We start from the raw sequence: 12584 nt of genomic DNA on the forward strand, positions 1-12584 counted from the left end.
TCTGTGCGGATAATAAGCAAGGGTCGAAGTGTGGATGTCTAGCTTTATTGATATTAATTGTTGCAGCGAATCTACGTACCTAATTCGGCCCTCAAAACTTCTCTGCGTGGCCCGTTATTTTGTTCAATAGTATAAATAGAAAACCAGGATTAGTCAATGTCGCGATTTTTGATTCGGAAACCAGTTTCTGTAAAACATACGCTAACTTAATCATCAAGTATTTTCTAGCAATCTAATTTTTGATCATGTTTGAAATGTGCTCGCCAGTAATATATCCGTTGAAAGGTCTTTTGTTTTGCGAAATTGCGGAAAATGCCATTCGAATCACAATTCTAATGCTAATCTCATCAGATGTATCGAACAAAAAAAAAAAAAAAAAAAAAAAAAAAAAAAAAAAAAAAAATCATAAAAATACACGACCACATTTGTTTTTAATTTTTATTGTCCTGGTCATTTTGTTTATGTATGCTTAGGCAGATTTCTGAAATATTCCACTCCAGCATCGCTAGTATTCAAAGGGGTACATACCCCTGGTTGATTTTTGGAGTTTTTTTATGGGGCAGTTTATTCTCAATGCTGTGAATAAATGGTTGCTGGTTATGAACCTAAAACAGGGGTAATAAAAAATGACATAAGCAGATAAAATTTGAACGTTTCACTTCTCAGATGTTGCAATTTAGTTTAGTTAGAAAATTTTTTTGAATGAGGAATAATCCTTCAAAATGAATTAAGACCTTTTTTGGTCATTTGTAATCAAATTTATCTTTTCTGGGACGTGAAGTAAACCGGCTGGGACACTGAGATTTTGATTGAAAATCAGGACGTCTGGCAAGTCTATGTATGTTATTTATTTGTAAACATGCAGGCATTTTTTCTCAATATCAGAATATTAAAGGACCCGATTTAAGAAAGAATAAATTGATCCCTTAAATGAATACGACAATCTTCAAGAAAAATAGCTGATTCGCAAAACTAAAAACTGTACGACTTTACCAAAGCAAGTACGGATCTAATATCAGAGATATAATGCTGTCGGATGCGTCGCTAGGTCACCGTCTGAGGGTACGCAGAGGTATTAATCGATAATGTAATTAATTGGCAATGCTGGGCGATTATGCTTCATTGTGAGATCGTTATAAAACGCATGCTGATTCCAATTGAGGTGTTATGTTTAAATTCCAACTGATATTAGATAATTTGAGCTATGAGGTGTTACGTGACCTTAACGACGTAGTTGGAAAGTTATAGTTCAATCGATATCAGATGACTACAGTGCGCAAATATGTCTTATGATGTTAACAACAGTTAAGTTATAGACAGATTTTCCTGATTGATATAAATTAGATCATTCCATAGAGATCATTCAATGGATGTTCCATAGATGCTGTCGCGCGATTCTGCACATTAACCTAAAATAGTTCGTTAATGTTTTATATTTTGCCTGTATTAGCATTGAATAAATCTATCATATCGGGGATAACTTTACACGTTGATTTTCGATTTCATGCGATTTAATTTTCACAATATTTGAGCCCTCGTTTGTATACATAGGGCACAGGGGGGGGGGGGGGGGGGTCATCCGGGGTACGGTGGTACCCCTTTAGCTGATAGAAATGAAAGTTAATACAAAAATTGCTTACATTTTATGTTTTGCGGTTCATTTATTTCATATCTCATAGACTTTAAAACTGCTTTTTTCCTGAAACCTTTTTTTGAATTTTTCTTTCGTGAGCAAGTGTTTGTGTCCATAAAAAATAAAGACTATATAAGTGAAGCACCAAATCTGTTCGAAGGAGGGGGGGGGGGGGGGAGAGCGAATAAATCTAATTAGCTCCGTTTTACCGATTTAATCACTGTTTGTTTATATCTACATTGCAATATGTGTCTGATCCCCACCTGCCGAACGACCAGATTTGCGATTTCCACTTCCGCCGTTCTTACGCGGCAGGCAAGAGCACGGTTTCGAACTCCTCGATGCGTTGCCCACCTTGCTACACCCTGAACTTGACACCGTTCTGCCGAACAAATCGTTCGATGACACACCACATTCTATCACCATTCTCTTTAGAAACCGATTCTGAAAAATTTTGATATTGATGCCTCATCCTCTGCAATGGGTCGCAGGAAACGACGCAACAGCATGTCCCGGCTCACGAGGTGGTATGTACAGGTAAGGTTTTGTTTTGGTTCGAATCCGTGCTTACGTGTGCGTGTCTTTCGATGCGGCTCAACAGGTGGCGGGAAATGGATACCGCGGAAAGAATGCACGCATTGGGCAGGAGTGGTTTTTATTTATTGTTTGGAGACGTTTCGAGGTGTTTGCCCTGTTGATGAGATTTTGAAAAAAATGTATTTAATGTCAAAGTGCCTTAGTTTTCGTTGAAAAAATTTAAAGTGCCTTGAAACAGACAGAAAACAATTCCTAAAGCTGAGATCGAAAAATTAAACAAATATTTAAAGCTGTAGCAATTTTCTAAAATAATTTAGAACAAGTTTTTCTTTTTTCGAAAGGAAGTGTTTATTTTCTTCTCTTTATTTTTTGTTGTAGATTTTGTTTGTACAAGGTCAAATAGACTATTATCAATCTCTTAGGTTTAAAAAAGGGGGGAGATTGAAAAATTAACAAAGGGTAGCATGCTTTTTTATTTTCAAGGAAATTTATGTAACTTGCAATTTTTATTCGAGTTTGCCCGAAGAATGTATGAAAAGTAATAGTTTGTACATAAAAATTTTGCATTTGAGATTTAACAAATTAAGGTGTAACTGGGCCATTTCCAAGGTTGTATTTCATACGTCTCGTTCTGAACGGGACAATGCCGTTTTTAGGTAGCCTGTCCCGTCGTCCCCGCTGCGTCCCGTTTTCTGAAGTGTCAGAATGGAACTTTGTGAATGTTTAAACCTATCGTCGCGTCGTTTACCAATAAGTAAAATCATATGAACTTTCGCATAATTAATAACTGCATTTTATATTTGCTCAGCCCTAACGCACCTGTAGAAAGGATACTTTTAAGAATAATTCGTGAACTAACCAAAGAGCAGTTTCAAAGCACTTTAAGAACTGCAGTTCTTAAAGCAGTGTTGATTGTAAATAAATTAGTCTAGATCTTGCCGGCAACTTCATTCTTATTTGAAACCTGCACCCAATGGCAGATACAAGAGAAAGGGCGATGGCGCGATCGCCCCATGACAGGGACTGGCAGAGGAGCAGGAAGTGGCCAAGACTCCTGCTGATATTTTCGATACTGAAGTTCTAAAAACGCAATTTTAGACGATCCATGGTAGTGTTAACAAGAAAAGAGAGGTTTGTGGCTCCCCCCCAGAAATGTTTTAGAAGAAAGTCCGAATCATTTATGAACAACCAAGATGCGTATTAAAGGGCAAGTAAAATATTCAATCGCCCCTTCCTTGAAAAGTTTCTGGATCCTTCCTTGCCTGCACCAAATGTTTTCAAGCAATATTATACATATAAAATATAACATTTCATCAATTCTTCTTTTTTAAGTGTTCTTTCCTGTTCTTATCTCTTATAAGTACAAAACAAATACGCGACTTTTTAAATACACGTGCACTTGCCTAAATTTGTTAATTATCCCGTTTTGAGGAAAAAAAAAATTTACGGTCACCTTAACCATTAGTTATCAAAAAAAAAAAAAAAAAAGAAAGAAAAAAAAAAGCGCCATTCATCGTGAAAACTTCTTTTTAAATGCTCCTATTATATAAAGGTTTTAAATCAACGAATATTTCATGTGTACCCCCAGAAACTCATTGGATTGAAAGTCCGCTCGTTTTTTTAATTTCACGAGGATGGAATCGATGCCGGCAAATTAAAACAACCTCTCACTTACAAGCTGGCGCTATTTTTTTTCCCCCTTTCTTCCAGATTCTAGGATAAAAATGGCCGGAATGGGGCAAATTAAAAATTCTCCCTCGCGTCCTGTTTCTTAATTTAGTTTCCATCCGCGCTCGGATATTGATTTCTCGACCTTTTGGGGACACGGTCTGCTGGCTAGAACGCCAGAAGTCAGCGAGATTAAACTTTGGGGTTAAAGTTTTGGAGTTGATGGATAGCTTTTTATTTTATTCAAACCAGATCCGTACACCAGCTGCAGGAGGGGGTGTTGCCCCAAATGTCTTTCTTGTGTTGGGGCTATGAAAAGTTATTTCTAAGCTCGGTTTAAATTGTATTGAAATGTTTTTAGGTCGTTTCTCGTCTTTAGAAGGATTATCGTGTTTTAAAGCAAAAAGTAATTTTTTTACCCGTTGCTTTGTGAATGGATAGTGTGTATCGAGGGCTTAATTTACATATGAACTTACATTAGCAGAGCTCCTGCGTTTCTTTTCAATTTTATGCAAATTTAGACGAATATTTTAATCGAAATTCAGGCTATTTACGCGTCAAAGCGTGCCTAAGTATAAACAGCGTATCAAAAAGTGGTGTCAATTAGTTTAAGTCCGAAACGATCGTTTGAAATGCTGATCCGCTATTTAGGTTGTCAATTGTCCCCCCCCCCTTCCGGTTGCTAAATTAATGTGAATTATGTAAGTGAACGCGGTTTGTGTTTTCCGTGCATTGAGTGTACAACCTTTGTCTCCCCTCCCCTCCTCCTGAAAAATCCCAAATGACAGGCGTGCTCTGATGTCATTTTCATTTCTCAGGTTCACTTTTGCTTTCATAACATTTCGTCAGAAAAATGACGTAACCGAAAACTGGCCCTAGAGCTCATTGATTCCCCCCTTTTAGAAATTCTAAAAGTATGGTAATGCGAGCATTTTAATTTGCCTTTTCGCAATACCAGTAATGAGCTAGACTTTGGAATGCTATGTTGAAAATAATTTGCTGGAATGAGAATAATTGTATCATGATTATTTTCTTTCGGGCTAAAAGATAAGAATTAAGAATTCCGCGGTTTGAATTAATTTTTTCCGAAGAATAATTAACTATTGCTGAGAGTGTCATTTGTGCACAAGCATATATTCTTTCTGGCAAATGTCGCAAAAAAAAAAAAAAAAAAAAAAAAAAAAGTTTTAAGTACGCTATTGTTGCTTCCTGTTCGACATGTCAGATCGTTTACATCAGAGGTTCCCTGACTGTTTCGTTCTGTGTACCCCTAATCATTTTTTTACGGTTTTCGTGGAACCTGCGTTTCAAATTTCATTAGACAATGTAATTATTTATATTAGAACGTTCCAAAATAGTAAATCATATGAGGCAGTGTGAAGCAAAGAGATGTAAGTGTCAAAATTAAGAATTTGGAGATAACCAGAACACAAATGGTAGGGGAACCCCTCCTCTGTCTTGGAGCATGATATAGTCCTAGTAGCCCTGGTAGGTACTGCTGTACAGCATGATTTAGAAAGAAAAAATCAATGAAAGCCTACCTAGGATGTTATCTTTCAAGTTGTTTTACTCAAAACTTGAAAACGCCCAGTTATACATCCCTTTGCTTCTCACTGCTCATATGGTAAAATTTTGCCCAATGTGTTCTAAAATTATTAGATGAAAGCAAAATGTACGAAAATCAAAGGTGGATTTAAGGGGGAGGGGGGGGAGAAGAGAAATAAATCAGTTTTTTTTAAGAGGGAAGGAAATAAAAAATTGAGAAGTTAATTTTTCCGTTATGTCGAATGTTGCATTCTTAATATACAAATAAGTATTATGTAAGTACATAAGTAATAATCGTGTACGATGTTATAAAGCATTATTGAATGCCTAAAGTTTAATGGTAACTGCTAACTTGCTCATACGGGATCCTGGCTCATGTACCTTTATTTGCACACCATACACGCTCAATTTTTTCTTAGATTGACATGTTTTGTAGTAAAATGTGTCTATAGTTTGACCAGGAAAAGAAGGCGGATGACCTTGAAACAAAAACATCATTCGTACCATTTGTAATAGGTTTTGTTTTTTTTTTTGGAATAGCTAGGATTAGCGCGAGCGTGTCTCTTACTATTCGGTGCTTTCTGGCAGATTCTACAAATTACAAACGATACAAATGATGTTTAGCTTTAAGGTCATCCGCCATCTCTTCGTGGTCAAACTTTATCTGTTTTGTTTTGTACTTATGTTTGTTTATTTTCAATTCCGTATTTTCTTTCGTCGTCTCAGCTAGTTTGTTTTACATTTGAAATTGATTCGTTACGACATTGAAAATTTTTTACACTTCGTCTAGAAGTATCTAGACTTAAAAATACTTCTAATGAAATGATTTCTTTCGTCAAAAAAAAAAAAAAAAAAAAAAAAAAAAAAAAAAAACACTTGTTGATAAATCACTGGAATAGCATCTTTTTTTCGTTCAACGTCTTTCCGTGATCTCACTCAAAAAAACTTATTTTCGAGATATTTCTGCAGTAAATTTGCGTGCTAACATTTGTTGAATTCGTGACACAATCTTTGTAATTTTCATTTTATCTTGGAATTTCCTTTCTTTTATTTTAAAGTTGCACTGCTTTTTATTTATTCTTTCCGTCTTGATTTATTGTGTGGAGGTGAGATGTATTGGTTCTGCCGTCTTTACTTGAAGGGAGGAGACACACGGGAATGTTTCGCTTTCCTCGGGAACGAAGTAATTGATGGTAGCTGGCTTGGAAAATCACCGTTTTCGCATTTTTTATTTTATTTTATGTTATTTTTTATTTGTTTTGGACGCTGCTCCTTTCATTGGAATTTTATCACTGACATTGTTTATTCATCTGAAGCTCTTTTCATGCAGAAATGTATTGTATCTCTGGAAAACATATTTTGCTCAAAGCGCATTTGCGATGTAAAACTCATATAAATAAAACGTTTCACTTCGATATAAAATAAAACAATAATTTATTAGTTTTTCATTAGAACCTATTTTTGCTTTCATGAGAGTGATCGATAGCAGGGGGTGGCAACACCCCCAATAATCAATTATAGTGCATATTGTGCATTCTGGGAAAAGTAATAGTGGAAGTAAATAAATTAAAGTGACCCTTGGTGATACCTTTGTCTGCTTGGCCCTAGGTTGTTGAAAAGAAGGCAATTAGATAAGCGAAAAAAGTTCATGAACCGAACCGCCAAATCAGCGACTTATTCATGAAAGTGGCAGGTGTTGTCGCCAAATAACAACCCTCTTTGTTTATTTCCGCCATCACTTCTCCCTGAATGCACTATAGAAATTAACGAGTCCGAAATGACCAGACGAATACTTGTTGGCAAACTTAAATGTTTAATTGATTGCCCCACTAGACAATGTTTTTCAACTAGAAAATCACCCATTAACTGGTGAAAATTGCTTCTACATTTGAACGAAACAGTTGCCTGTTTGGTGATATTTTGATAGTTGAAGTTTTAACTCCTAACTCCAGTGGAAGAACCCTAAACTCCAGTAGATAGCGTTCTTTGTGGGCCACTTTTTCGTTTCTTCATTCCCCTGAAATGACACAGTCTTACCAGAAAAACAGTTAAGTTACCGGATCCAGTTCAGCCTTGTCACAATCAAGTCTTTCCCTGCATTTTAAACATTATCAGAACACATGTTATCAAATTATCATGGTGTGGCGCGAGTTTCACTGTTGATGACGTCAGGAGTGTTACTCGATCATTGGCTATCATATATATAAGAGGCTATGCCTATTCTACTGTGTACTTAAGCATTTTTTTAAACGTATGTTCGATTATGATTGAATAATTATGAGTAACTCTAGCCAGTATCTTTATCTTGTTGTAATAAACGTAACGTAGTTAAAATTGTAATTTCTAATACGGAATAATAATTGAGACTGTGAGAAACAAGGGGATGTAAGTAGAATTTTTATAGTTTTGAGAAAAACGCGATTTAAGTTCAGATCCTGGTAGGCTTTCATTGGAATTTTTTCCTAACTCTTGCTGTATAGCAGCACCTACCAGGGATATCAGTACTATCTCTTGTTCCAAAACCAAGGAGAGGTCCTACTGTGACTTGTGTTGGTTATCTCCAAAATCTTAATTTTTTGGCACTTACATCTCTTTGCTTCTCACTGCCTCAATTGCGGGCTCTTTAAACTGACAGTCATTCTAACTTTTGTCAGAAAATTATTAGTCAAGGCTCAGAAAATGCTTAACGAACTATCTTGTTGTAATGATCCCACAGAAAAAATTAAATTTCATTTAATGGTATTTTTCACGCATTGTTATTTATAATTGCACTACGAAATTCGGACTTCTGCAGAACGTAGTGTGCGAATTATTACGTGTTCACGAGAAAAGGTCCCGCCGAAATGTCCTGGCCTGTCTATTGCTATAGCAACGAGGCGTGTCTCACTTTCCCAAGGGAAGCTTAATGCTGAAAAAACTCATACGACTGCACAAAGGCGAGCAGACGAGTGGAAAAATGGCGCCAAAAAAACCCCTCCTGATAACCCTCGCTGAAAATAACGAAGTCCGTTTCTATGGCAGTGGACGGGCTCAGACTTTACGGCGGGAGCTTTTCTCGTGAAAGACAGACAGTAGTGTGCTATCTAATGTCTGGTTTTCATTTCTTAACATTTTCAACTTTTACTTAAAACATGAATAGTATTGTTTTATACAGTTTTCATACATTTGTTTGTACGTTGAACGGGTGGAAAAAACCTATGCTTCAAACATTTTTGCTGTTTAAAATGGTGGGAAGAATATCAAAGAAAACCGAAATTTCATAAGTAAACACTTAAAGACATTAATAATTTTTCTCCCTTTAAAAATACTTTCAGCCTTTTTCAAGCTGTTACTCCTGTAGAAATGCAAATGCAATTATGTTAAATATTCGGAAATGGAGGGTAAACTTTTTATTAAGGTTGATAATGGAGAATTTTTTGTGGAGTAATTTTTTTCTTCTCCAATATGGTTTTCCCCTGTGCAATTCACTCCTTGTTCGTTAAAAAATGTTGGTTGATAAAGTGGAAAAAAGAAAAAAAAAAAAAAAAAAACTGCTTGCGTAATTAAATATAAACTTGAGAGCTTTTGTTCAGTAATTTTTTTCTGGTCTCTCGATACTTTCAGAAGTGCTACTTTAAATTATTTTTAAATGAATTATTGTTCGGGTTAATTCTTTTGAATCTGATTAAAATGTAATAGAAAAACAGGAGGACTTTTCAATTACACATTTTCTTTTGTTATTTCTTCTCAAAGCTGTTCAACTTTTTTTCTTTTCTTTTGGAATGAGAGATAACTATTACGGTTTCACGGGTTTTTTCGAGTTCTGAAATGAGTAGTTTTAAATTTTAATCGTACATTTTTTTCGGTAAAAATAGCTATTTTTGAAATTCATCTTTAACTAAAAGTAAAACCATTAGTGTAAAATCAGGATTATGCCAAAGCAATCTTCCGCAAAAGTCGCGATCTTCAAAACTGAATCTTACCAAAAAAAAGAAAGAAAAGAGAGGAGGAGGAAGAAAATGAATGACAACATGCATTGTCTACGAAAGTCCCAATTGTCAAATACGAAGAACGCGATCATATCGACTCTTCAAACATTTTAAACATTTTTTGTATCAGTTTGAGGAAATTTTTGAGTATTTTATGTGTTAGTCCTAATATTAGCAGAATAGATGTTTAAGGATTGTGATTTTAATTTCCATGTTAATTCTTTTTCGATCCTTTCGTGTAATCCCAAAAGTTATATTTAACCATCTAAGCATCTGTATGTTATAACAATCAACGAGCCACACGGGTCAACATTGCCTGCGGGCCGCATGTGACTTACGAACCGAATCTTGGACGCCACTGGCTTAAGAATAAATTTCTTAAAGACGCATGAATTTTTTTATACTCAAAAATTTCAATAAATGAAAGATCAGTTGACTTATCTTATACATAGAGTCCCTTTGTTTTAATCAACACATCCTTTCTCAAGTGAAGCTGACTCCTTCTCATACTATTTTTTGAGATTCCTTGACTTGTTCAAAAATTTGACCGCGCAATTTGCACCGTGCGAACTTCAAAACTTCCGTCTTCTACGAAATCGTTAATACTTGATTTAACATTTAAATCGCAATTTCGCAAACATGTGACTAGTTTTAATCTCCCATTAGCAAGATTAATGATTCTGTGGCGGTAACTCTATCGAGCAATAATTAAAGAATTTGTTTGAGCACAAAATTATTCGCCCATGTGTCACTGCACTGTCAACTTTCAAGTGTTCCCTGACCAATGAATGAGTGTACATTTACGAAACAGAATCCAACTGCTTTGATACGTTGTGTTGGGCAATCTATTTCCAAGTTTGTTCGATTTATTTTGTGTGTCTGTGTGCGTGGCTAAGTTGGTTTCGTTTCCAATTCTGCCATTTAATTTATAACCACCACCGAAGTTTTATCTGAGTTTGAATTTTGAATGTTTCCGACTCGATGTGTCCAATGTGGTGTTTCCTAATTCATTATGCTAATATATGTTGTTGCCCAATTTAAAAAGTTATTATTCAGATGTGAAGTGTTGTATTGGGGCGCAGTTGAATGTTTAGATTTGTTTCGTGAAACTACATATAAGGGACGCCCCCAACTTGCATTTTTGGAAGGGCAGATAGTCTTTTGCCGAATGGAATTCCAAATTTCACCGAATGATGATAATTTTTCCGTATAGTTTAGGAGACCGAAAGGTCAATGCAACAAATTGAAGAGAAAATAAACGAATTTGTTTTGAAATGAGACTAGTGGAAACTTAGTTTGAAAATGTTTGGAGGAATATTTCTGTTAAACTTTTAGCAACTGCAACAATACTTTGAAAAGTTAACCCGGCACCGAAAAACATTTAATTTAGATAATGATTAATTAGTTCGTTTTGGGATAAACATAAAGTGATGTGTGTACATGTATATAAATATGTGTTTCTCTTAGGGAGAATTTGTTGCATTATCTTTATTCATTCGTCCTAGCTTTTAAGAAAATCAGAAGCTTTATAGATAAACTAATGGTACCCGCACGGCTTTGCCCGTAATAGAAAAATTAAAATGTCTTTTGGTTCGCCCGTATATTTACAAATAATGTATGGTGAATTTTCTCGCCAATTGGCTTATACCCATGTTACGGTTCCAAGTTATGATAATTTCGTATCTCGCCAATTGGCTTGTGCCCATGTTACGGTTCCACGTTATGATAATTTCGCAATTTACTCGTCCATCTTATGATATTTTTGTTCTTAAAATTGGAATAGAAAAAGAAACACATCGAATTTTCGAAAAATCGCTTCGAGTTGCACACCCCATGCTACAAACTAATTTTGTGCCAAATTTCATGAAAATCGGCCGAATGGTCTAGGCGCTATGTGCGTCACAGAGATCCAGACATCCTATAGACATCCTCCGGAGAGAGACTTTCAGCTTTATTACTAGTAAAGTTAAAGAAGACAATTTTGGCTCTTTGTAAGTGCATTGCAATAAAATTCCTCGCATATCTTTCGAAATTCCAAGTAAGGTCTTTTTCAAGGCCGTATAATGTTTTTCTTGTAAATTGTAGAATTCAAATAAGTTAGAAAACACTATGAGGTAAGTCAAGTTAAAATTTATTTACATTGAAAAGGATTAGTAAAAATTAGGCTTGCGCCTTCAAAACACAACTGAAACTAGCACATTTCGACCGATGCAATCTGTTTTTATCCTTTGCCGTTGCCAATTTCATTTTACAATACTTTATAGCAACGGCGTCTTCTTCTGAATTAATCTAGCCGTCACAAACTCCCCCCGATGAACTTTTAGTTCATCTGCAAAATTTTTTAAACACAATTATTAGTAAAACATAACATTAAACCATTGTTAGAAAAAACACATAAAATACATTTGAACACATTAAAGTTAGTTTTAAATTTTCAGTCATTGAGTTCTAGTTTATATAGGAGCTGGACAGGTCGTTTTAACAAGCCTGTAGATGTTTTTTCGCAACATGATCTTATTTTTCCATCTCGACCTTTAAACAGTTCTATCACTCTCCCCATTTTCCACGTAAGTCGAGGTTCGCGAGATCCACCTAAAAGAACAATATCATCAATCTTAATACTTTGAGTGCGTATAGGTGACACTATATGGTTTGATCTCAAAGATAATAAGTATTGTTCTTTCCATCTGCGCCAAAAATGCTCCACTAACGTCTGTTGGTATTTGACTCTTTTACGCAAATCACTGGAAGAGGAATTGCACGGATAATTTCTTGCAGGAAGTGAAATTAAGCGTCTTCCAATCAAGAGATGCGAAGGAGTTAAAGGAGATGGTTCACTGGCATCTTCATGCACAAAAGTCAATGGTCTTGAATTTACGACAGCTTCAACTTCTGTTAGCACATATACATTTCTTCATACGATAAAAATGCCTTACCTAATATCTTCTTTAAACATGTTTTAACAGTTTGAACCATCCGTTCCCAAAAACCTCCCCACCAGGCTGCTAGAGGGGCGATGTATTTCCATTGAATTCGCTCGAGGCTGAAATAATCTTGAATTTTCAACTTATCAAGTTTACTCCACTGTTCTAATTCCTTTTCTGCTTTTTTAAATGTAGAAGCATTATCCGAATAAATTATTCGAATCATTCCTCGCCGATTAATGAATCGCTTAAAAGCCAGAATAAAAGTCTCTGTGCTGAGATTCAATACCAGTTCGAGATGCCCGGCTT

General features: G+C 35.5%; 1 protein-coding gene across 3 annotated transcripts in view; it reads left to right on the plus strand.

Moving 5' to 3' along the window:
- Positions 1–12584, plus strand: part of LOC129227577 (disks large 1 tumor suppressor protein-like) — a 358608-nt gene that overhangs the window by 97799 nt on the left and 248225 nt on the right. Inside the window, exon 1 of one of the 3 annotated variants that reach the window (XM_054862162.1) lies at positions 1898–2170. The exons of the other annotated variants lie outside the window; for them this stretch is intronic. Within the exon in view, the coding sequence (XP_054718137.1) occupies positions 2114–2170 (57 nt within the window). The 5' untranslated portion in view covers positions 1898–2113. Of the gene's footprint in view, positions 1–1897; positions 2171–12584 lie in introns of those variants that run through there. 3 annotated transcript variants of the gene reach the window in all.

Source organism: Uloborus diversus, chromosome 8, assembly GCF_026930045.1.
Source record: "Uloborus diversus isolate 005 chromosome 8, Udiv.v.3.1, whole genome shotgun sequence".
Taxonomy (NCBI): Eukaryota; Metazoa; Arthropoda; class Arachnida; order Araneae; family Uloboridae; genus Uloborus; species Uloborus diversus.